The sequence below is a fragment of the Lagopus leucura genome, unplaced genomic scaffold (genome assembly GCF_019238085.1).
Source record: "Lagopus leucura isolate 7727_CA_CO unplaced genomic scaffold, USGS_WTPT01 Super-Scaffold_100159, whole genome shotgun sequence".
NCBI classification, from domain to species: domain Eukaryota; kingdom Metazoa; phylum Chordata; class Aves; order Galliformes; family Phasianidae; genus Lagopus; species Lagopus leucura.
In genome coordinates this window covers 21437742-21463149 of record NW_024962335.1, presented here as the reverse complement: position 1 = coordinate 21463149, position 25408 = coordinate 21437742, and the positions used below count along the sequence as shown (strand labels likewise).

The 25408-nt window shown below is 42.8% G+C and overlaps 1 protein-coding gene across 6 annotated transcripts in view; it reads right to left on the bottom strand.

The window, feature by feature from the left end:
• Positions 1-25408, bottom strand: part of DENND5B (DENN domain containing 5B) — a 111343-nt gene that overhangs the window by 26322 nt on the left and 59613 nt on the right. For 3 of the 6 annotated variants that reach the window (XM_042889578.1, XM_042889581.1, XM_042889579.1), the window contains 5 exons: positions 16033-16220; positions 11743-12279; positions 10163-10394; positions 9354-9440; positions 8068-8218 (listed from right to left, as the gene is read on the bottom strand). In XM_042889578.1, the coding sequence (XP_042745512.1) occupies positions 8068-8218; positions 9354-9440; positions 10163-10394; positions 11743-12279; positions 16033-16220 (1195 nt within the window). The remainder of the gene's footprint in view (positions 1-8067; positions 8219-9353; positions 9441-10162; positions 10395-11742; positions 12280-16032; positions 16221-25408) is intronic. The other 3 variants (XM_042889580.1, XM_042889582.1, XM_042889583.1) reach the window with 1 other exon arrangement.

Here is a 25408-nt window from a genome sequence, read left to right as displayed (position 1 = left end):
AGAGAAAAGCAGCACGTACTCATGGAGCCTCTCCACACAGGTGGATATCTGCAGGAACAGGAGTCACCAGACCCCAAATCCACCCATTTCCATGTGCATCCCAAATATGAGTATATGCAGTAGGATGTGAGACCTGAGCTACCCAGGCAAGGCTTCTGTCTGGCAACAGATATGTGGGTGTAAACCTGGAGGAGGAAGCCCTTGCCTGGAGCTGGTCTTGGGTTGTAACATGGCTGACAAGGCTCTGGAGGCATAGCAGAGCAACCTGGCCCATGGGAAGTCCAGGCTTGACCCCTGGTCATCTGAGCCCTGCTGCTTCCAAACAACAAGGCATGTACCTAACTATCCCCACCGATTGCTCTAGTGAGGCAATCAAAGACCACATTTTGGCTGATTGGGTCAAAAAAGCTTAAAACATAAAATACATAGGAACTGACATTTTTATGGTCGGAAATAAAGTGTCTTCCCACCTTCCAAATACCATCAAGAAAACAAAAACAGAGTAAGAAATAAACATCTGGGTCTGCACGCAATTATGGTTCAGCACTTCACCAACTCATATGACAAGGAATTTATTTTTAGAGCTCTGTAGCCTCAAGTCTCTGGTAACTAAATAGGTGTTTGAACAGGAGACATTTATACCTTCTCAGAGGAATGCATTACCGACATAAGTGTCTTTTCACCTCCTCAGAAATCTTAAAATATGCAGCCTATGATTTTAATTAATCATCACTCTTTTTTTTTTTTTTTGCAAAAGCAACACCCAACACCTTATTAGATGACTGAGAGTGGAAGAAAACTGCTTTTTGTTCATCTCAGCAAGTTGAAATATAACAAAAACTCAACACCTAGAAACAGAGGATAGCAGATGCAGAATTGACTTTGTTTACCTGTCTCTAGACTCCTTCCATTTAATGTTAGTTAATATCATGCTTACATTTCAGATAACAGAATGTCAATAATTGAAATTTATGTTATAAATCATGTACTATCTATTATCACATTTTTCTGCTCTGATTCATATTCTGCATTCTGATTTGATCCCCTTCCAACAGCTTTCCTGCCGTTACTGAAAGATTTAAGAACTGCTATGAGCGTCCTTTGAGGGAACACATCTCACTGAAGGTGAAAGCAGAACAAAACCTACAGAATAATTACAAGTAATAGACCATCATTAAAGCATTTTCAGTTAATTCCTGCCGGCTGGGAGAGTGCACAGAGCATTCTCCAGATTATTAGTCAGAACTGTTTGAACATTTTCAGCATACAAGCGGAAAGATCATTAGCCCTTTATGAAGAAGAGATGGCTACTCATTAGGTGGGGCAATGACACGTATGGCAAGCTGCATGTCCCCGTGTCCCCAAGCACCAGGTGAGGGAAGGAAAGCTACTGGGTACTGAGTAAGGTCTGTGCACCCAGATGCTGCTCTGAATCTCTCCGGGAGATTTGGTGAAGATCTAACAGCAGATAAGCAGCATTAAGCAGCTAAATCTTTTAAAGCCTTTTCTTTACTGGGCCACACAGAATTTTCTGGAAATAATGCTTAAATATCAAAAGAACCACTGGCTCTGCCCCTCATCAGCACAGATCACATGTTAAATTACCCCTCCTCACCCTTCAGCCACTCCAAGTATTTCTGAAAGGAAGCCATCAGCACCTCCTCTAGGGCTGCTGAAATCCCATTTGAGGTATTTCAGTTATTCCCAGCAGCAGAGGTGTTGCTCCAAGCACCAGCTCAGGTACTGTGGTGCATGCTGCCTACATGGAGCAGGGACAGAGAAAGCTCTTTCTGGCAGTCTGTCCTTATCTCCTGATGCCTGTATCCAAAGATAAACACGCTTCACCTTCAGGGACTGTGAAAAGGAGTGCTGTTTCAGAAGAGGGACGTGGGAAGATTGCATGCTGTTTAATACAGAGAAATAAAACAAAAGGCTCTTCAACATGAAGTGTCTTCAATATGAAGGCTGTAAGGTCAACAGTGAAATCAGTATTGTTTGATGCCAAATTAGACCCAACAAGCTTAGGAGCAGGTTTGCAAGGGGTGGAGGATCTGTAAAGATGGCACTTGTAAAACACACCACTTAACCTGTGATGCCTGATTTCTGTAATAAATGGAAATACAGTCAGCATCAAAGTGTAACTGTCAGAAACCAGACTAGCAAAACAGCAGCCTGGACATGCTGAGCTGCAGCCGTGCGTTCATCTCTCCATATCCTGCTATCCCTTACCCCCCTCATTCTAAAGGCTTTCTAGGCACATTATGTGAGAAGTGATAGTGAAGGGTGGCACCCACACCACCATCCTCTGCAAGCAACAGTCAGCTGGGAACAATCAGCTAGGGTCACCCTCAGACCTGATCAGCCACTGCCCAGAATGGATGCTGGCTGCAAACTTGAGACAGCAGCACTGCCCAGGGAAAAGGCACAGTAAAGAGACGAGAGGTACAGGGTTTGGCACACATATTTCCCTGTAAACTTTAAGTCTGCATAGTTGTCATAAAATGGTACATTAACTGAAAGAAATTAATTGTTCTTTTACTGCCTCACACAGGTTGAGCCAAGAATCAGCATGCAGAAAGAGCACCCGTTCAGTTCTAAGTTTCCACAGCACGTAATTCCTATTTCAGAAACTGTTTTTAAGCACAGGTTCTCAAAGCCATTCACAATTTGTTCTCAAAAATGAATACAAGCAGTTAGCAACTCCATTGCACCTGTCGGTGGTTTGCTCCATTAGGTTACTTAATGCATCGTAGCCACTTGTTACAGATATTCGAACTTAAAAGTTGAGCTTCTACTGCTCGCCAGCTTTAAATAACATCAGTGCTGTGTGTGGATGGCTCGGTGCTGACTCATGTCTTACTCATTGAGATGCACTGCAGAGATGCTACTCCCTGCCATTTGAAAGTGCAATTGTCTGGCTTGATTTAAGAAAAATAAAAGCTTCATTAATGACTCCCAGCCTTAAAACAACAGCCAACATGTAGGGAGAAAGAAAAAGCATGTATAATACAGAACACTCACTGCAAGACACACAGATTATTTGTCATACAAAAAATAACTTAGTTAAAGCCTGAATGAATTCTACCATCATATAGATATTTAGCAAAGTTGAATGGTGATGCTGCAGGGCTGCACTCATCTGAGTCACACTATTGCCTGAATCTCAGTAATGGACCTATCAGAAGAGGGGTGGCCAGCAGGGACAGGGAGGTGATCGTCCCTCTCTACTCTGCCCTTGTGGGGCTCATGTGGAGTACTGAGTCCATGTCTGGGACCCCCAATACAGGAAGACAAGGAGCTGTCATAGAGAGTCCAGAGGAGAGCCACAAAATGATCAGGGGACTGGAGCACCTCCCCTGTGAAGGCAGGCTGAGGGAGCTGGGCTTGTTCAGCCTGGAGGAAAGAAGGCTGTGGGGTGACCTCATTGCAGCCTTTCAGTACCTGAAGGGAGCCTACAAACAGGAGGGGAATCAACTCTTTGAAAGGGTAGATAACAGGAGGACAAGGGGAAATGGTTTTAAGTTGAGGGAGGGAAGATTTAGGTTGGATGTCAGGGAAGTTCTTTACAGAGGGAGTGGTGAGGTGCTGGAACAGGCTGCCCAGAGAGGCTGTGGATGCCCCGTCCCTGGAGGTGTTCAAAGCCAGGTTGGATGGGGCCCTGGGCAGCCTGGTCTGGTATTAAATGTGGAGGTTGGTGGCTCTGCCTGCAGTGAGAAGGGTTGGAGCTTCATGATCCTTGAGGTTCCTTCCAACCCAGGCCATTCTGTGATTCTGTGGTATGTGGCTTTTACAGATAAATACTGACACAGCCATGAGTTCAGCAAAACACAGCACAGGGACAAAAACTTGGAGAAAGCAATCATATATTATGAAATCTACGTTATGGATAATATATCACATATGTAATTCCTGAGGTTAGGAGGCCAACTCCAAAGGGATTTCTGCTTGAAGACTTGTGTTGCGCCATCTTTTGAGGGTTGCTGCAGGTAACAAGGGACACAGAGGACAGATAAAAGCACTAAGTTCACAGGATGCTAGAGAACAAAGGGAAAGAACTCAGAAGAGGGATGTGGCCAAGAAAAGGAAAATGCACAGGGCATGGATAAAGAAGTTGGAAAAAATGAGCTAAAATGAAGAGGAAGGCCAAAAAATAAAAAAGATAATTTAAGACATTCTGTAACACTGTAACAAAGAAAAAAAAAAAAAGAAAGAAAGAAGGAAAGAAAAAATAAGAAGTTCAGGAAAAAAATCATTTCAGTTGCTCTCTGTGGGCATTTGCTACAAATTGCCAGAATGCTAATATACTCCCATGTTTGACATGCAATCAGTGTTTTCCTCTGCAATATTTAATCTCATTTATCAAGCTTCTTAGTACAAATTAAGTTACAATGTAATCAATTAGATTGAAAACACAGCTTGCTTCATTGTTCTAATTCTGCACTGTAAGCATATACACCATAATTTAACAATTAGCTAATCAAAAACCATGAAGTGTTTACTCCGCTTGCCTTTTTGTCATTCAAATTCCTTTCCTGAATCGTTGCAAATGTATCAGCCAGTGGAGTACCAGCTCCAATTTTAAAAGCCTGGCAGAAAACACATGCAGGGAAGGAACAGGGGAAAACAGAAACCACAATATTGTGGTGCTGATGCTCAAAAAAGAGAAAGATAGCACTGGAAATGCTGCTCTTTTCTAGGCTAGCAGACAAATTGCCCAAACAATTGCAGCCTGTTTCCTTCCAGGATGCTTTCTAGAACGACTTTGGCAAAAGTTGCTGCTTTAAGAGGCCACAGCATCGTGGATGGGATGTTGCTGAAAGGAAGCTGCAGATGCTGCCTGTAGATTTAGAAAGTTTTCCCATGTAGTGGGGGATGTATCAAAGACAATGGGTGCACAATGAGTCCCCCTAAGCTGGACATTGATACCCGATGTGAAAACCGACTGAGTTCTGTTTTCTGGTTTTTTCATTGTTTGTTTTTTTCCTTAATTGCTGTTGGCTGGGATGATGTGTGGTATCCTTTACCAGTAAATAGCTAAAGATTTCTGAGGAAAGAACTTCTGAAAATACTCATCCGATAAGCTGATTCAGCACCACCCACTGTTAAGTATAGCTGAGACAATAAAGCATAACATCTTTTTGCACCATGGAGTGCTTTCATAGCTTATTTCAGAGTTATATTATGGGGGGTTGTAGTTGGTGTGACACCAATTGTTAGGCTTCAGTGTCGGTATGCAAAGACACTCAAAATGTCTTGCAGGGTGTTTTCACACCATTTGGAATATGGTCAGGAAGAAAAGTCTAGAAAAATATATTTATTTAAACAAATATTTGGATACAATAGTTCCCACCTTTCATGAAAGTTAAGATCTACATATTCTGCAGTTAAAGTCTTTCCATGTTCCATCAGTTCTGATAAAAAAAAGATGGTTAGAAATGGTATTTCTGGGAGCTTGTTCTTCAATTATATGGAGGGCTGCTGGGCCTTTTTTTGCTAATTTTTCATTTCTTTTCAGTAAGAATGAATTTGGAGTTAGTGTCAATGAGATTTCCACTCATCTGAGCAAGACAGTTCCTAACCAGCCAGGGAAAGAGGTACCCAGCATCCCTAATGACACCAAGCAGGCACCTGCCGTCTGAATGAGCTGGCCAGAATGGTAGCTCATGCAACAGGAGCTGCCCTGCCAACCTGCAAGTGAGCAAGAAGATTTGCAAGCTACTTAGGGCTACAGGAGCACAGGTCCACCCCCCATCCAGTCTTCTAAAGGACATCATGGCAGAAGAGGAGGCAATGACAGAAGTGGGGCAAATCACACTGCTGAGCATGGCCACAGGCTGACAGATGAAATGCTATTAGACTTCATTTTATGACAGACCTCAGTGTTTTAACTCTTTTAAATGGTAATGTGACCAATATTTGTTCCCTGCTGCATTTAGGTGGAAGCGATCCAACATGACTGCCAGCCCTCTCTCTGTCCCCAAGCCCTGCTATCCATGGCCTACAAGCAAGAGCCAAACACCTCCTCTTCCAAACAAAGTTTCTGCCTGTCCGAGCAACGGGTTGTCTGGGATCACATACAGGGCCTAGGACTAAAGGCACTAAAAATGTTTGTTCTGTGCATTATATTCCTGACTTACATGTAATATATTACACATATAACAGCACCTCTGTTACAGAGGTACCTTCAGTGCTCTGCCTGGATGCAGGAAGGGAAGAGCTAGATAACATCATGAGCACATACGTTAACTGTAACTGAAGTGCATGGGGATACAGCTGGAATGTTCTCTTCCCCCAAGCCCATACTCAAAGGCTGAGTCCTGTGTGCAAATATGACATATCCCCAAGAAGCACACACTGGGATATTCAAATTAATGGAAGGCTACAGTTCAATTGATTTTGTGGTCAAAAGAATGACGCTGTATTTGCGGAGAGCAGGAAAAGGCCATCTATTTTATCCATGGGTGTAAATTCAGCAGAATTACATGTCTTAAATGAGAGAGAGAGTCCTCTCAGCTGCTCACATAAAATGCCAGGAAGCTGAAAGATATAAACAGATGGTCTTGAGATTTTCCAATTACAAAGCTTTTTGGCAATATATGACTGGAGGAACTCCAAGCATTTGTCACTTTGACATCACTTTGCAGTAAGTAATGGGATTTTGGTATTTACAAATTCTGAAACACGCTGTAATTTGAAGAGCAGAACCTGCTACCTACATCAAAATTACCACTCAAGGAGTTAAACTCCCATTTTAGAGTAGGCACAAATCTAACAGAAGCATCTCAGAAAGTGCGAGAAAGCTGTTTTTAGTTTAATGATTATTCAATGAGAAATTCACTGAGATACTGTGACAGGGCCTGAACATATAAACGACTTTGAGAAGGCTGGGAATGCTCATGCTATCGCTGATACTCTAAAACTGAAACTTAGCATACGGATAAAAGACAGACTGCTAAACACAGCATCTCCCAGAAGCTGAAGATATCTTTGATTTCTCTAAAGAACGTTACCTGTAAACTTCTTTCTTGGTTTGCAATTAGGTTACAAAGAAAGAATCCTTTAATTTTTGTGGGTGTTAACTCGAAAACTAATTGCAATTCTTTAAACATTCAGTGCTCATGGATATCTTAATTTATCATTTGCAAATCTTTTGCATAACAGGCTATTAAAATAGGATTAGCTAGCACTGGGGGGCACAAAAGGTATATAAATAGAACTAAGTGGGCACCTCACAGAGGAGCTTAGAGCAGCATATGCATGCTTTTCTGGAATGAGACAGCTTTCAAAATTTGAACAATCATAATTTTAGGAGCTCTTGGATTTATCTGTGCTCCATCTTGATGTATCAACAAAACTGGAAGCTAGGGCCTGAGCTTGTCATTTTGTAAGTAGTAATCACTGATGCACAAATATTCAAGTTTTGAAGTATGAGGGGAAATAATCTCCCTCCTGGGTTTTGGAGGAAGGAAAAGAAAGTAACATAAAGCACTTACTCTCCATTATATCTATATTAAAGTCATGTTCATTAGTTGCTACAGGTTCTCACTTTACATTAGTCAAATTAACTACATAATGATATGATTGATTCTACAGCTATAGGTATCCCCTACCTTCTGATCAAAGCACAGTACAGAACCTCACTGGATTCAGAAGAGTAACCCAGATGCAGAACCTCATACTCTCCATCCTCACGGAGTTATTTTTTCCAGGTTATTCCAGTCTGGAAACTGAAAGAGCTGTAAAAATCTTTGGGGATATAATAACAGATAAAGGAAAAGAAAGGAACAGAGTGGACACTGCTTTCATTCTGCATGTCAAAATTTCTTTCAGAAACTGAATTATTTATTGGGTTTCCAAATTATCCTATTCAGTGCAAAACAGAAAACTAATTACAAATTTATTATGACAATGATAGAGCTAAGAATATGTATGAGAAGACATGGTGTTTACTACTAAAACAGAAAATAGTACTGAGAGACCAACCAGAATTCGGACTGCTGTCTATTGGTGTGGATCTTTCAGAACAGAAACCCGCTTTCAAATTCAGAAAATAAGAAGCCTGCTTACTTGTTATTGGTAGGTCCCGTTGCTAAGACATCTGATTGCAACTTTGGGAAAAATCCTTGTTCATATTTCCCTTGGCCAATCTTCATATCAAGTAAATGCGGGTGGATGGCCGTGTGATCGATCTTCATCAGCCGCTGCTCAATGGACTGGGCTGCAAGTTACACCCATATGTCAACAATCATGTTATCCAGCTACTACAACAGAAGTAGTCATGCTCTTATCTCGAGTTAAGTCTCTAAGAAGTTAAACACTCGTTTTAGTCCTTGAAATCTGTCGCTTACAAAAGTGTTACTGTGTTATTTGGATTTTAGTTTTCATACTGCATACCAGTGGTGCTGAGACAAACAAGTTAGCTGGTAGAGCTGGGGAATGGGATGTATTATTTGCTGACAAGGGCAGTGCAAGCTTCCCTGTAGCTTGGTGTTTGGCCACACTGCCTCTTTGTGTGGACAGCTGGGACCCGATGGGACAGGAGCAGCTCCCTGTGAAGGCTGGGCACTTCACTTGGCCAGAGGAATGCTTCCTTGGACAGACATGCTGGGGCAATACTGGAATTCAACAAATGTCTGGCACTGAAACTACCCTTCTCCTGAGAGAGGAGGTGCCAGCACTGATGACAAGCCTTCAGAAAGCAGGACAGTTAGCAAGGCCTGAGGGGTGAGCAGGGCAAGGGAGGTGAGCAGACATTTGGACAGGCCAGAGGCTTTGACAAGGGCAGAGAGGGCTCCATGGAAACCCCTCTGAGGCCAGCAGAGTTTGGTCATGATGTGGCCTGAGGGTTTCACCTCAGCTCTCTGGCAGAATGCAAATCCAGCCCATCAGCCTCTCAACATTGTGTCAGATGAGCTTCTAACAGAGTGGGGAGAGGGGGTGAGTGGGGGAGATCAGAGCAGTGAATTAACAACCTCAGTATTCAGCTCTCTCAGCCCATCCGTTAATGGGCAGAGCCATTCTTTCAGCATGTCATGACTGTGAATATAAATGCAGGATGGGGAAGCTAAATCCATTTTCCATTTGTCCAGAACAACAAAGAATTCATTTCCTATTTTATACAATTGTGACTGAGAAGAAACTGTCATAAGATTTACACACATTATCATCAGAAACTCAGGAGCTTTTCTCCTCCTAAGAAAAGTCTCTCTGCATGGTTTTCTTTTGGAGATAACGACTGGATAGTGAGGGACAGAGGGTTTGGGGGGTTTCAAAAACAGTGGGTTAAACAAACGAGTGCTGATGCTGGGCTCATGTGTGCCTGAGTGGTAAATATGAAATAAAGCTGGCATTACTATCAGCTTGCTGCATTTCAAGAGACAGAAAATGAGGCTCCGGTGCCACAATATCTACCAAAACTAGACGCCGAATAGACAGGCAACCTGCAAATTAGAATTGTTTTTAAAGAGAAAGGGTTAATCAGAGATAGGATTTATTTCTGTCACATTTGTAACAGGTAAGATGTTCTTAATAAATCAGAAAATGAACAAAAAAACCCAAAAGAAATGCGCTTGACTCGGTTCATTAATTTGTGCCCCAATGAACTGTAGAGTAAAATTTTTCTGCATTACTTGGAAATTAAATGCTCACACAGTACGAAACTGGAGTATAATTTGAAAAATGTGTCCTGCGAGTATAGCAGCACCCCTACTGCAGGAGCCACCAAATGTGCCATGTACAATTATGTCCCCAACACCTCCTGCTGCTCTAGTCAAATGGCCTAAGCCAAAAATTGTCCTTTTTATGGAAAAGGGGAGATGAGGTGAACGTCTCAAGTGCCAAGGCTTGGTGTGGCTGGCGCTGGTCCCACTTGTGCAGTAAAGGGAAGCCCTGCCATGGACAGACGTGAACTGCCTGGAAGGGGATGAAGTAAGCTTCCTCCTGGGGCTTGGCTGGGATTATTAGATGCACAAGGGGGCTTGAAGGAAAGATGGGGGCTTCTGCTGTCTTGCGTGTGTAAAAGCCCACTGAAGATTTTGCCTAAGGAAATAATGACATTGAGGAGTGCTGCTCAGGTAGTTTGAGCACTCAGATGACTGAGGACCTGTATGTGCTTGTGGCTGACACTGTACTTTTGAATATTTTATTCACCATCTGAACATACCTGCTTCCTTCAGAGTGCTGCACTTCTGATAATTGGATGTCCGCAGTGCAGGGGCCCTTACATTATATAGCCTTATTTTCTCAATTCGAGAGTCAAAAACTCGCAGAAAAGGGTCCTTTTCTTCCCACTGGGAGATTATCTTGTTGTCTATGAAGGTTGCAAACATCTGCGTCTCAATGAAGTGCGATAGGAATGGGAGGTAAGGCTCAGGTTGGTCCGAGAGGAAGGAAGCCTGAAATACAGAGCAGAGCATCAGTGCCACGCTCATGCCATGCCTTGACATGATGAGCTATCCTACAGTGAACTGGTGCAGCAGCCATCAGGGAGGCTTGAGCAAGGCTTCCCCACCACAGAAACACCCCTCAGAGAGGATGGAATCCAGCTACATAAGTGTTTGTCTCATGCATCACCCCTTTGGTCAATACTGTGAGGAAGGGGAGTTTTGGGACAGCTCAAGTGATTGGAATATGGAGCTGCTGAAGGAATACCTGTGCTGCCAGCTTTTTCAAAGAAGTCTGATGGCTACTGCCTACAGGTATGAGCCATAGGCAACCTGTGTGTGCCTCTGGTCTGCACATACCTGCTTGCTCACAGAGGTGCCATGTGTATGTAGAGGTGCTCAGTGCAATTCAGCTCATGTTCTTTTGTGAAATTAAATGGGAGAATTACTCTTGAAATTCCAATTAAAATTGAGCATCTGCCTAAATCTCTGAGTTTTGAAAACTCTCACCTTAAAAGCCCACCTTATTGTACAAGTAATAGCAGAGCCTGTATAAACAAACTCCTGCTTGTGAATGCTACTCTGCTCAACAGCTAAGTACAAACAACACCAAGAAAAGATATGGCAGCTTTTCTTTTTCTTTTTTAAGTGGTCAGAAGTTGACTTAAATCAATATTTAGTCTGTTCCTCACCATTTATCCCTCTGACGTTCTCCTCAGAGTAGGACTTGTATCTATAAAAGCTGATAGCTAAAAGCATTATTTACTTTGAAAAATCATTCAGAAATAATAATTGTGCAAGCTCGCAAAAAATTCTCATTCCTCTTGCTAACCCACAGTCTACTTATTTTCCCATTTCTGATCTCACCTGTTTTTTCACTCTTATGTACACACTATAGTGGAGCCACAACAGTACTCTACTGACATAATAACACAATAACCTTCTGCAGAACTGGACTACATGTTAACCAAAAGCCCTATTGTTTAGGAAACAAGAAACATAGAAAAGTGGATTCCCTATTTGTCTTGTGTGTGTACCTCTCCAATCAACAAAGGAAAAGGAAAAAAAAGTCGCTTTTCCATTGCTGCTGTTCAGAAAACCCACAGGACAGCCCCATCAGCCAGGCAGCAGCAGGGCTGCAACCCACCAGGACAGCTCTGAGTGGCTCAGTGGACCCACACCAATTTACTTTGGCAGACAGCCCTGGTACCGTGTAATCAAAGCAAATGAATCTCTCAAAGAGGCAGACAAAGAAGGGAGGATTAAAGAGCATCTAGGCTACATATACATAATACGGCTATTGTCCCACACCTCCCAAAAGCACTTTCAGGTGTCAAAATAAACACAGAGCAATTTTTACTTTGTCGAAGTTCTGCATTTGTTCCCTGTTGGTCAGCCACGACTCCAGATCGGGGGCAGCCTGGATGACGAATGCCTCGTAGTCTGCAAATAGCTGTGTGAAGCGGTTGGCAAACACCTCACGGAGCTGCACGTTCAGTTTGTAGTCCCTGAGCTCCACTTCCTCACACTGCAACTTTACATCCTTCTCTTTTTCTGCGAGGGGAGCTGTGATGGTCATCTTCTCCATCGTCACGCCTGTCCTCTTGGCGAGAGCTTGCAGGCGGGCGATGGTTTCGTTGCCTTTCAGCAGCTCGTACATGTTGAGGGTGTTGCCAGGGATGTTCCCATTCTTTTTGTCGTTCACCAAGTCACTAAGGACCAGGTTCTTGAGTTTGGTGGCACTGTCACTGCAGTGCAGGTTGCCCTCCGGAGGGATTCCAAACTGAAGGAGGACCTCGGAGATTTCCTGGATAAACTCCAGCTTGTTGGGAAACTGGGGGAATTCCTCTGGCAGCTCGATGAAATGGTTATCGATGTCCACGAAGCACAAGTTTGCCTGAAATATGAAGAAGGGTTTCAAAACAGACATTCAGCACTGAATTTGGTTCTCTAAGTAGCCCTGTTTCCCCAGAATGTGTCCAGACAAAAGGATAACAGCACATATTTGCAAGAGACCTAGTGTGTCTGAAATCACTAAGAGTGACTTCAGTAAGGTTGAGGACCAAGTGGATGAGAGTGATTTAATATTTGAGTAAAGCCTCCTTGGTTCATTCTCCCAGGATTCACAGATCCTAAGCTTCCTATTGCAAAACCTCCACATCCCCTCCCAGCGCAGCGAGGGGTGTAGCAGCAGTTGGGATGCACAGCACCACTTCCCAGCTTGTATAACCACAAGCTGTGTGAATCATGGCATCCCGAGGCTGCATTCATTTTATCCGGAGCTTCTGTAGGAACCTCTGCAGTTACTGAGGAGCAAGGACTTAACTGAGAAAGATGATGATGGAGTGACGATACACAAGAGGGTCCCATGCAAATCCTTAAATCCTTTGGGATCACAGAGTCATAGCATCGTAGAATGGCCTGGGTTGAAAAGAATCTCAAAGATCATCCAGTTTCAATCCCCCTGCTGTGTGCAGGGTCACCAACGACCAGACCAGGCTGCCCAGAGCCACATCCAGCCTGGCCTTGAATGCCTCCAGGGATGGGGCATCCACAACCTCCTTGGGCAACCTGTTCCAGTGTGTCACCACCCTCTGTGTGAAAAAATCATGATAAAGATCATGCCTGACTACACCCCGTTCAAGTGGGACCAAACCCTATTTCCCCACTCCCCCCATCCCTCTGCTTCTAGCTTTTAATCTTGGAAACTGCTCAGCCTGAGATATAAACAGAATGCTCTCAGACAGCTTTTCTGTGCATGGAGATGGATCTCAGCCCATAAGATTAAAGCTAAGTGGAGACATGAATTTAGCAGAGCAGATTCAAGCAGTCGGGGGGAGGGAAGCACCCTACATAAAAATTAATTACATTGCAAGAGCACCCTTAGGAATAATAGAGGGAGGAAAATCTGTAACTGATCTTCTGAACTGTGGCTTACATCCGAAATTCACTGAGTGCACCATGCTGAGTAAAATGTTAAAGCGACTGAGATTCCCAGGGAACTGATCTCTGATGGGCTTCACCCCAGCTGCAGGCACTGGCGGGGCAGCAGGAACAGGTCTGTGTTAGTCTGACTCAGCCACTGGCTCCTCTGGTTTCTGTAAGGCACGTTGCCTGCTCTCTGCTTCTCACAAAACCCTGCAGGATTACCTGCAGATTTTGTGAATGGAAAGGATTTGTTTTCCTCCTTTTCTAAAAAAATTTTCAATAGGGCAATATACTCCACGGCAAACACGGTTATAATGTTCTGCATATTTCAGGGACATGTGTGACATTCATGGCACTTTGCATTAATACTTAAGGGGTATTAGGATTCATTTGGCATAAGTGTCCCCTCAGCTTAGTTTTTCATACAAAATTAGGACTGTACAAAGAATAGCATTCCTTCATACAAAACAATTTGCTTTACTTAACTGCACAGCCATTAAAGAGTTGCGGATGTGTCGCTACTGCTCCTCAGCTCAGGGACTGCCTTCTTATCTACATCAATATTTCATTTCAAAGGCTTTTTAATTTCAGCTCTGCATATCATTTACAAAATTTGAAAAATGAGACACGGATTCAGAAAACCCTTGGGGAATTGGTGTCACTTCTGTCTTCAAAAACATCTGATGATTAAAGTTAATGCAGAGAGATTAGTAACCTTAAGACAGCACGATGGCCAGTTGTTAGAATTTTTATCTCTGACATACAAATGTTTTATATTTAGACCAAGAGCTTGACAAGTCAGCCTCCGGCCTGAAGAATAAAGGAATGCTAAAGCAAACAGTGCTTCATCATGGCTTGTATGTTGAAGGATTATTTTTTAATTGTCTAGAGGAACTTGAGATTCCTTGATTTCCCCAATCAATATGTCTCCTTTTCTTCTCCCACATTTACTGGACCTATGATTTCCATAAATGCTGGACTGTTCTTTTTTACCCAATTATTAAATATTGTCACAGGGTGCTTCTTCACGCCCTGCACTTACTGTTCTCTCACTGGAAATATTCAATTTGTTATTCTGGTGATACTGCAAGCCTATCACATTAAGATTTTAATTTAAGGAAAATGACAGCTTAATCTGCTAACTAAAAGCATATGACTAATAACTTAATACAGTAATTACGTAACATTAACATGTTTTTACTAAAAAGCATAGCTAGATACCAGCTTCATTTCCAAGGCTGTATGAATTTCATAAATCGGGCCACTGCATCGAAGAGGTAAGATCTGATTTGTATTGTTACATGCCACCTAAGATAAGAATCTGTCAACTCCACCCAACACCTGAAATAAACCTTAATTAAAAACCACATTACCTTTGCCCTGTGTTAATCCATCAACTTCCACACATAAGCTCACCCTCTTGCACATACTCCTTTGCTGATGCTCCCACTGCCCGCTCAGTAGGAGTGCCCACTGCAAGCTCCTGCTTCCAGGAGAGGTCTGGGTGCTGCAGTGCTGAAGATGTGAGACGTTGCAGCCATGCAAAATGTTACTCTTAGTGTTCTCACTCATTTTAAGAAGAAACCCAAGTTAAAAGATACAGCTTGCTCAAGAGATGGCCCCTAAAGCAGTCACCATCTGGAAGATGGAACAGGCTAGCAATATCCCAAAGATTTTGCAATGTGGAGAATTATCAGCGGCCAAGTTAAAACAAGAAGCAGTTTTGAACATTGTGGTCAAATTCCATGTAGGAAAATCTCCACTTTACCACCAGTGACCTCAACACAGACAGTCAGAGGACAACCTCTCCTTGCCTTTTTTTTTTTTTCTCTGGGGAAAGAGTGGTAGAGAAGATCTTATTCCAAAAAGCCATTGTTGGAGTGAGCTTCTATGCGGGTTGCAGGCACAATACTATTGCAATTTTGGTTTCCTTAAGGCCAGAAAACTGCTCTGGTAGTAGACCTTGACCCAGTCTGGAATGCGTGGGTTCACATGTGGGTGGGACAAGGCGGTATAATTGCAGGCACAAAGCAGGACATGTTTTTTGAAAGGCTGACAGGGAAAACCTTCACTGCTTCTAGCTATTGCACCTGAGAATCACTTTCATAAAGACCACCTCAAATGAAATGTTCCTTAGCTCTGGGCCAATAGGTCTGTGACACAAAGAAAGAATAACAAAACATGGTCAAGTGAGTGATGTAGGGAAAGTAGAGAAACTTGTCACAGAAAGAAATAGAAGAATTTAGAAGCCATAATTAGCTGCACCTGCTAAATTCAGAAGCACACAAGGGAACAGCATGGAGCTGTGTCAGGAGTGGGGCAGCTGGGTGTTAGGAAAAGTTTCTGCACCAGAGGGTGGTGAGCATGGAACAGGCTGCCCTGTGGGCATGTGGGGGCAGTGGGCATGGCCTCAAGCTGCTGCAGTTCAAGAAACGTTTGGACACTGCTGTCAGACTTAGGGCTTGATTTTGGGTAGTCCCATATGGATCTGGACATGGTGGTTCTTGTGGGTCCCTTCCAACTTGGGAAATTATATGATTCTATGAAGATCTGTGGAGAATTTCTCCCCTCCATTTCTCTCCTGTTGGAAACCAGAGCTTCTATGGAAACAGTCTTCACAGTACCAGAGACGCTTCTTAACACAGGGCCTGGTATTTTCCAGCAGGGATTCAAACAAACACCAGTTACGTACTTGAGCAGCACCCCAAGTGCAAAGACCTACCTCCTGTGGCAGCTCCAGCTTGGAGCGGTCGGTTCCCTCCTTGGATTGCAGCCCCATCAGGTAGGGAACTGGAGCATCCAGAAAATGCAGGAGGGAGGCAGGAAGGATGGGAACATACACGTGCTGCCACTGAAATGGGAACAGCAGCGTCGTGATCCCCTCTGCAACTGTCATCAGGCGCTGGTAATCTGGGTGGGGGGAAAGAGAGAGACACTGGATTACCTTCCTGCCTTCTACTTCTGGAATCTGGTTTACAAGGACAGCAGTGACGATACAGAAACTGTATTTATATATGGTAAGATGATCTTTTGAAAATAAGACGGTACTGAAGTACTTAAAAGCCTAAAGCATTACTTAATTCATCAAAACTCATTACCCTCAGGAAGAAACTGCTGAACATAAATATTCATATCTTATCTAGATCTATTCCATCATTAAATTCATTTCTTAAAAAGATACAAAAAAATCTCTCTAAAGCACAGGTTAATAATATTCTGATTCTATAAAAGTAGTAGATTTTACAAGGAAAAAAGAGAAGAAAGGAAGAGAACTTCAAGGAAACACTGCAGTGAGGTTTTCTCACTTGCTCTTGCCAGCCTGTTTCTGCTACACTCGCTGCTATTTCCAAGGCTGAGTGCATCTTCTGAGAGACTCACCCTGCTTACATTCTAGCAGAAGCTGATGGCCCCAGGTATACAAAAGGACTGTTTTAAAAAAGAAATCCAAAGAGAAGATGAAGGGAAATTCAGTTCTTAACATATTCCATATAGCTAGCACTTTGTATTGTATTGTTTTCCCAAATTTGTATTTAGTAGTTACTGCTTTGTAGTGTCATGGTGCAAATAAACCCACTGTGTGCTATCTTTCAAACTGAAATCTAACTAGGTCCAACTAAGCCACAAGAATATTTTATATTTCAGCTTTTGGATAAGAGCAGATTATTTTTCAAATATTCAGCTGGCAAGATGTAATTCCACTATCTACTTATTAATACAAATGAGAGAACTGAATTGAGAACATAGTGAATTAAATAAACAAACAAACAAATAAGTGAATAAATCACACATCTGTATTAAAGAGATGGCCATCCTTATGGCAAAACTCAGACTGCAAATGAGCCATCCAGAAATAGGTAAAGACACTTGGGTCCATTAAGCTGTTAAAGACTGTGAAACCAACGGATTCCTTCTGCTCTGTGTTACAGTATCTTCTGCATTAACAACTCCCCCTAAATTTTTAAGAGCATAAAAGTACACCTACGTCCTTAGAAGCATTAAATAATCACAAAGAAGCAGCACGTCTCATTTATCACCACTGGCTAAAAGCAGGAACACTGCTCTGTGCTATCACAAAAAGATGGTTGTTCCTATTTTCCTACAGCCCCACTGCCTGCTGTTGTGTGGTTAGGATCCCAGCCTTGCCATTCCTGAACAACCCAGCCTGACTTCCTGGCAGCCATCACTGTCAGCCGAAGTGCTGTTATCTGACCCTGCTCTGCTTTTAGGAGGTTGCTGGGAAGATGCACTTGAATAAATATGTAAATTAAAACAACAGATTGCATAATCCTTTCTCCTTCCTGCTAGCACCTCTCTGCGGAAAACCGGCCTCTATCTGCAGGTCAGCTGGCAGGGCAAAAACATTTTTCATCTTGTCCTGCTAATAGCCAATCATTCAGCCTTCAAAACCATTTTCATACATACAAGTCAGTCTCAAGGTTACACCTCAAAACCACTCCCAGCTGCAGAATGGCCATTTAGGAATCTCTCCCTTTGAAATGGTCTGTAATTATATACCTCTATTGGCGGTCTTGCTGTGGAGCATTTATACTAAATTAACTTACAACACCTGCTGATGTCTCAGGAATGATGATATTTTGTACACATTCCATAACTGAAAGTTGTTAAAACAAAATTAATACAGAAAATAGCATGCCTTAATAGGCACAAGATGATTTTAAGGTCTGCTCAGACCTACGTGGTCAGAAAGGACAGACTTCACAGCAGGGTTGCAAGCATTTTTTTGAATAAGGGCATTCAGCTCTGGAAATTCATGATTTTTTTATTTTTATTTTTTGATGGTACTAACAATATTTATTAAGTTTAGAAGCACGAGTTTGTTTTTTTTTTTTTTAACAGTTTGCTATGAGGAATGTGGGGGATGACCAAATTATTAAGCTAATTGTTAACATGTAGCAGAACTTGTCAATTAAAAGCAATTAGGTATCCAGCAATTTCTACTGAAGAGAAGGAAGTTCAAGTCAGAAAACATTAGACACACTTAAGATTTCCTGCCTTTTTGACTGAGATTCTTGTACCTACAGGCATTTGAGGAAAGCTTGTGTAGGTACTGAAGGCAACCTGGAAACAGAGGGATTAACCCATTTTCCCAAACCAAAGACAGAAAAAGGGTAGCAGAAAAAAGGAAGGAGGGGAAGAATGAAAGTGGGAAAAAAAATCAGATGGTGTGCGTTTGTGTCAAGGTGGGAGGGTCTCTGATCCTATGCCACCGCCACTATCAGATGCCGATAGCAATCTCCAATGCAAGCCAGGCTTTGCCTTCTGATGGATGCATTTCCTCAGGTGTGTAAAACCAATTCCTTCTTCTTCTCTTCCTTACATGCCTGTTTTTCTCTCTCCCTTCGCCGATTATACCTGCTTCCCTCACCCTGCCCTCCTGGGACACTTTATTCAACACATGCAACACTGGCAAGTGCAGTGCTTACGAGTTCTTCACGTTCAGAGCTAAATCTCTCATTTATACAAGAGGATATCTTCCAAGAGAAACTGCTCAAGGAGGATAATCCCAGAGCAAGTGGCCCCTGTGGGTTCTATTACAACCACTGCCTCTCAGCAGCCGCTTAGCAGGATTTGGCACAGGTCTGTCTCTCACACTTAACCTTCCTCCTGTGTGAAGAAGAGGGCAGCGGAGCTGAGTTCAAAGAGCCGGATCCAATGCCTTCTTCTGGCAGCATCTAGTGGGGGCTCTCGGCCAACTCTGCATCTCACTTCCCTGTGAAGGGAAAAAACTGCAGTGCAGACACACTCCAGCACGGCTCAGCAGATCTGCTGCGTGTGTGCCACATTTCAGCATTGTAAAGTTGTGGAAATACTCATGGGGATCACAAGTCACAGTGCAGTGCTTAAGCTTCAAGCCCAGAAAGATTCCAAGGTAATTATGGGTCACCGTTTTGTTTGGAAATGATTTCAGAATTTGAACAAAAACTGACTATAATGTTTGTTTCTGATAGAGGGTTAGGGTTAGGCAAATACTTGGACTTGCTGATTCTTCATAATAATAAGGGCCAACATCCAAGCAGAACGATGTTACAACAGACACTGTGCGTGCAGAACTATCTGTCCCAAAGAACTTACAGTTCAAACACAGGCAGTGGTTGAAAAAACAAACCAGAAGAGATTCCACTCCTTTCATTTTACAGATTGGGGAAACTCTGCAATGCTCAGCAATTCAAAAGCTCAACATAAAAATTGCTTCTCCTGCTGCATAAGAAAGTCTGAAATCTAAAAATCCTTCCCATGCTGCAGCAAAGCACAACAAATATCCTTTGAGAAGGGAAAGAGACATCAGCATCACCCTGCTAAAAACAGCTGAGTCTTCCCTTGTTCAGGTGATTCCTTCAAAACTAGTTAAAATCTTAAGTCATAATCAAACAGAAGAGAATTCCACTGGGGACTTTCTCAACTAACACTTGACCATAGAATTTTTGATACTAAAACACATGCAAGAGCATATGCACACATCCATTCAAATCAGAAACTGCGTTCTTGCTGTCATCAGTACAATGGTACTTTTAGCTCTGTTACATCTGTCTTCCTGACAAAACAACAACACAGCCGTCCTCCAACTACGTTACAGCAACCTGCCAGAAACAGCACAAAGCCTACAGCAGAACTGAAGTCTCAGCCTGGATCTTCTAAATCCATTACAGTGCTTGAAAAATAGGCCATGCCTCCTCTTTTTTTCTCCTTTCACCATTCTGTTTTATATCCAATTTGCAAGTACTTGGAAGTATTTGAAAAGCTGGGCTAGCTGGATGCCACTTCCCTTGCTCTACAGCTTTTTGAACACACAAGTATAACTGCAACTTTGCAAACCCCTGTGTTTGTGTGTATCCTGGAAGACGATTAAACACATCCCCAAAGAGTGCCTTATGGAAAGGAACAAATTACAATGAAGCAACTGTTTAAAACTAAGTTTTAAAAAATAACAGTAAATAAGAGCAGAAGAGGAAAAATAATAGAATCATAGAATGGTTTGGGTTGGAAGGGACCTTTAAGATCATCCAGTTCCAACCCCCCTGCTATAGGCAGGGACACCTCCCTCTAGACCAGGTTGCTCAAAGCCCCATCCAGCCTGGCCTTGAATGCTTCTGGTGGAGGGCATCCACAACCTCTCTGGGCAACCTGTGCCAGTGTCTCACCACCCTCACTGTAAAGAATTTCTTCCTAATATCTAGTCTAAATCTACCCTCTTCCAGTTTAAAACTACCTCCCCTTGTCCTGTTGCTACCTGCTCTTATAAGAAGTCCCTCCCCAGGTTTCCCGTAGGCTCCTTCAGGTACTGGAAGACCACTGTAAGGTGTCCCTGGAGCCTTCTCTTCTCCAGGCTGAAGAGCCCAGCTCTCTCAGCCTGTCCTCGTAGGGGAGGTGTTTCAGTCCTCTGATAATTTTCATGACCCTCCTCTGGACACAATCCAAGAACATGATGTCCTTCTTGTGTTGGGGGTCCCAGAATTGGGTGTAGTATTCTAGATGGGGTCTCATGAGACCACAGGAGAGAGACAGAATCACCTCCCTCAACCCACTGGCCACAATTCTCTTGCTACAACCCAGGATACAATTGGCCTTCTGAGCAAAATGAGCTTCTGTGGGCTCATTTTGAATTTGTCATCAACCAACATTCCTAAATCCTTTTCTTAAGGACTGCTCTCATGTCATTTTCTACCCAGCCTGTATCTGTGCTTGGGATTGCCCTGACCCAGATGTAGGACCTTGCACTTGGCCTTGTTGAACTTCATGAATTTGGCATGGGCACACCTCAGGTTCCTCTTGTTAGCATCCCTTCCCTCTAGCGTGTCAACTGCACTACTCAGCTTGGTGTTATCTGCAAACTTGCTGAGGGTGCACTCGATCCCACTGTCCATGTTGCCTAGAAAGATGCTAAAAAACACCGGACACAGCACTGATCCCTGAGGAACGCCTCTCATCACTGATCTCCACTTGGACACCAAGCCATTGACTGTAACTCCCTCTCTGAGTGTGACCACCCAGCCAATTCCTTATCCAGTGAGTGGTACATCCATCAAATCTATTTTTCTCCGATTTGGAAACCACGATGTCATGCAGAACAATGTCAAATCAATGAATCTTACTGAATAAGAGCTAATTCTTCAATGGGAAATGCCTGATCCAGCTTTAAAACATCCTTGTGACTAATAGCTTTTTCACATGCTACCTTTTCAGTCAAAGTATTACAAGCAATTGCTGCTCAACATCTACTTTCGTAATGAAGTATGGATTAGCTGAGTCAGGTATATTGAAGAAACTGGAAAATAAAGGTTACAGTTTTGCTTTGAGCTCTGTGTGTGAGTCACCAACAACCATGAGACCTGTCTGGTGACTTGCTCCCCTCAGATCTGTGCTGTTTTATATATAGCACTTTGCAGATGAAAAAGGAAATCTGGAATTCACATCCGAGAGAAAAATTGTTTATGAAAGCAAAGGTTTTCAAAAGAGAGCTGAAAAGATTCTTGGAAGCAATGCATACAACTCTCTCAGATCTCAAAGTGCCCTGAAAGCTTCCAAATAATAAATCACAGAATCATAGATTCATAGAGTGGCTTAGGATGGAAGGGCCCTTAAAGCCCACCCAGCCACAACCCCCTGGACAGGGCTGCCATCCAGCAGCTCAGGCTGCCCAGAGCCCATCCAATGAACACTCCAGGGATGGAGCACCACAGCTTCTCTGGGCAGCCTGTGCCAGGGCCTCACCACATTCTGAGAGAAAAATGTCCTTCTAATATCTAATCTAAAACTCTCCTTTTAGTTTAAAACTGTTCCCCCCTATCCTATCACTCATTCTCCCTTGTCCCTGCCCATGTAGAAAAGTCAGTCTTACTCCCACTCATAAGCTCTTGTGTCTGACTCGTACGCTGAAGCAGTGCTTGCCGACAAGTAATGTCAGGTGACTTTCAGGAGATGTTCACATGAAATGTACGTTCACTTCAGGTAACATTTATTTGCCACAGGAATCGCTGTACTGCCTTCAGGGCACACGAGCAGCTTGGAGACACAAGCATGTAGCCTGCAGAATTGCAGGGCATCACTGTCTTCCATCTCAGGCAGGGAGGGGTGGCACAGTATACAAGTTATGTGATCAAAGAAGAGCAGCAATTTATGCAGATCTGAAAGTACATGTTTTCTTAAACAGGATGATTGAGTCAAGCCTGCAATCTAATTGCATAAAATAAGAATTAGCTCCTCAGACTGCGGGTCAGATCTGCCTAAGGGAAAACAACCCGAGCTCAATATTCACTGAATTTCTCCAATTTTTCCCTCACTAGCAAGAGCTTAATGGAAAAAATCACTTCCACTTCAATACATTTCCATTTATACCATTTATCTGTGTCACAGACAGCAGGTCAGCATAAATTAGTTTATGATTAAGAGGCACCTTAAGAATTAATTCAAAGGGAAACTTGAATCAGCTCTGCTACTAGCACAGTTAAGCCTCCAAAAGTGTGGCACAAGCCTGTGCCAAGGTGAGAATACAGCAGCACGATGTGTGATGACGTACCCAGCGACATGGGGAGCCCCTGGCATGGCCCAGCTGGCAGTGGCCCCAGCTGGTGATGGACTGTGTGTGTGCAGCAATAAGGACAGTGCCAATCTTCCCCTACACTTCATTACTAACAAAAGTGAGGCTGTAGAACAGGCCTGTACTAGCAGTTCACCTTGTTTGCAGATGTTTAAAAATTGTTTGACTTTTCAGGCTGAATGACTTCTCTAACAAAACCGAGTAACTTGAAGTTGAAAAATAGTTTTGATTTTTCTCTGAAGGTGAAAGTCAAGAGGATAATTGATTCTTTGGGTCCCATTACTCATCTCTTTTCCTGGGGAATAAGCACTGGGGTCTCCCTTGACCATAGTGCTGCTGAAGCCCCACATGTGGATCTCAATCACAGCGTAGACATGTTTTGCCCCCATGTGAATTGTTTAGTACTAGCTCTGCAATTGCTTCCTATACATTTTGATGAATACTAGTGTGGAGTGTGACAACTTAAATGAGGAATAGTGGAGAACACAGATTTTCTGCATAAGTATTTGGTGTTAAAATGCTCTAACAGGCAAACACATCATTCATGTATTTGGCTCAAACAATCTCACGTCTTCATATGAAAGATCTTCCAGACATCCTTTTTCTAGGGCACACCTATACATAAGCACAGCCTTTTCAACTATAAGTCCTATGGTTTTAAAAAAATAATGCAAAGAATGCTTCAGTCTTTGAGGAGCAATTACTCAAGCCCTTTGAAAAACAACTTGGGAAATGCTTAAAATTATAATGAATAGAAATTGCCAAAGCTGTAAGAAGTTTATCTTTGTCTCTTCCACATTCCCTCTCAAGTTTAAATCCCTAGAAAGGCAGGCATACAGACGGATTGCTGAGGTTTCTGCAGAGCCTGGGATTTAATTCATCTCTCTCCAACAGACATCTCACGCCAGTAGCATTCTGTTACTGATCCTTGGGAAATTGTGGCAGCTATCGCAGAGTGTTATTAACTTGGACACTGCTGGAAGCCTGGACACTCACAATACCATTACATTGCCAGAGTCACATGGGAAAGCTGTGCTCTGAATGAAATAAAGGGCACTTGCAAGAGTATTAATTTTTTAAGATTGAATAAACTACAATAAAACTACGTACAACAGCAAATCTGTTTCTTAAAGGAAAGTCTGTAAGCCCCAAGCTTATACAACATTAGCTGTTTGCTACACCACGTGTCTTGCTTAGTAATAAGCATGACTATTTGTATCAGCTTTTTTGAATTCATTTGGAGTCTTGAGGTCTCTTGAAAGTCATAGGAATACATCATAATCCAAGCTATAATTTTTAGAGGATGAAGTTTAAAAGGCTGCAATACTGAAATTTCACCCTGTAGACTTGCAGAGAAAAAATATCTAAACCTTCCCTTTGGTTTTAAAATGTCCAGTGTTAAAATCTGGCACTATTTAAAATATTCTCCATATCCAGAATGCTGTAGCCTGAGGCCACAGGAGTTCTGCTTCCAGAGCCTCCAGGTACAGCTTCCAACTTTGCAAGCCAAATCCGGCACTTCCAGCAGTCTGTTGCATCTACCTACTGAAAACAACTAGAGTAAGCCCATGGAACTCTGTGTTTTCTCCAATAGAGTTAAGAACTTGTCTTTTTTGTCCTGCCACTGAGAGCGCAAGCACAGGTCCCTGCTAGCTCTTACCTGTCCTGTCTTTGTTCAGGTTTTGCCCTAACACCACCACAGCACAGTCGGATCAGATGCTTTGTGTTTTCAGATTGAAATACTTTGGTCACAGTGGCTTTTGCTCTGAAAGTACACAATCCTCCACACCAGTTCCCAAGTTGTGGTTCATAAAGCCACAGTGACAGTTCTGCAGCACTAGACTGCTTTAAAGCTTAAACTACAAGTCAGTGACAAATTGAAGATTAAGATAGTTGCCTGCAACCCAAAAAGTTTGGGAACCAAGGAGCTTAAAAGAATGAGCTTATCATTTTCCTACAGCAGTCTCCCCACCCCGTAGTTCAATTGCCATTGATGCAAAATGAAGTTACAGCCTACTGCAGTCCCTTCTTTTGAACAACAGATGTGATAAATAAAATCCATAAAACACTGCAGAGTAGCTAGATACCAAGTTGACTGCAGCAGCCACAGCACAAACACCTACCAATTGGCCCTTACAGCCTTGTATCATGCTGGGAACACTTTCAGGGCAAGCTGGACAATGTCATCCAACACCCTCACCTCCTCTCTCTTGCATGCCTTTGTTTAGGAAACACTGTTCTAGAAATAAACTGTTTCATCCTTAACTTTTTATTCACTAAGGAGAAGAACACTTCAGAAAAGCTAGTACCATCTTTGTGTAACTTTCCTGCCCGTCCTTTGCTGCTTAATACCCAACTCAGTCAGTGAATAGAGTGCCCCTTCACCTGAACACCGTCCTTTGCCCTAGCAGCCCACTACCCAAGGTTGCTTATAAAGCTAAGGTTTGAAGCCAGTAGAGCTTGGAGCTCTGGCAGTTGTTTCCAGTATTTGAGGTATTCAAAGCTCTCTCTTTCCTCAAAATGTAATCTCCCTTTAGAAGGC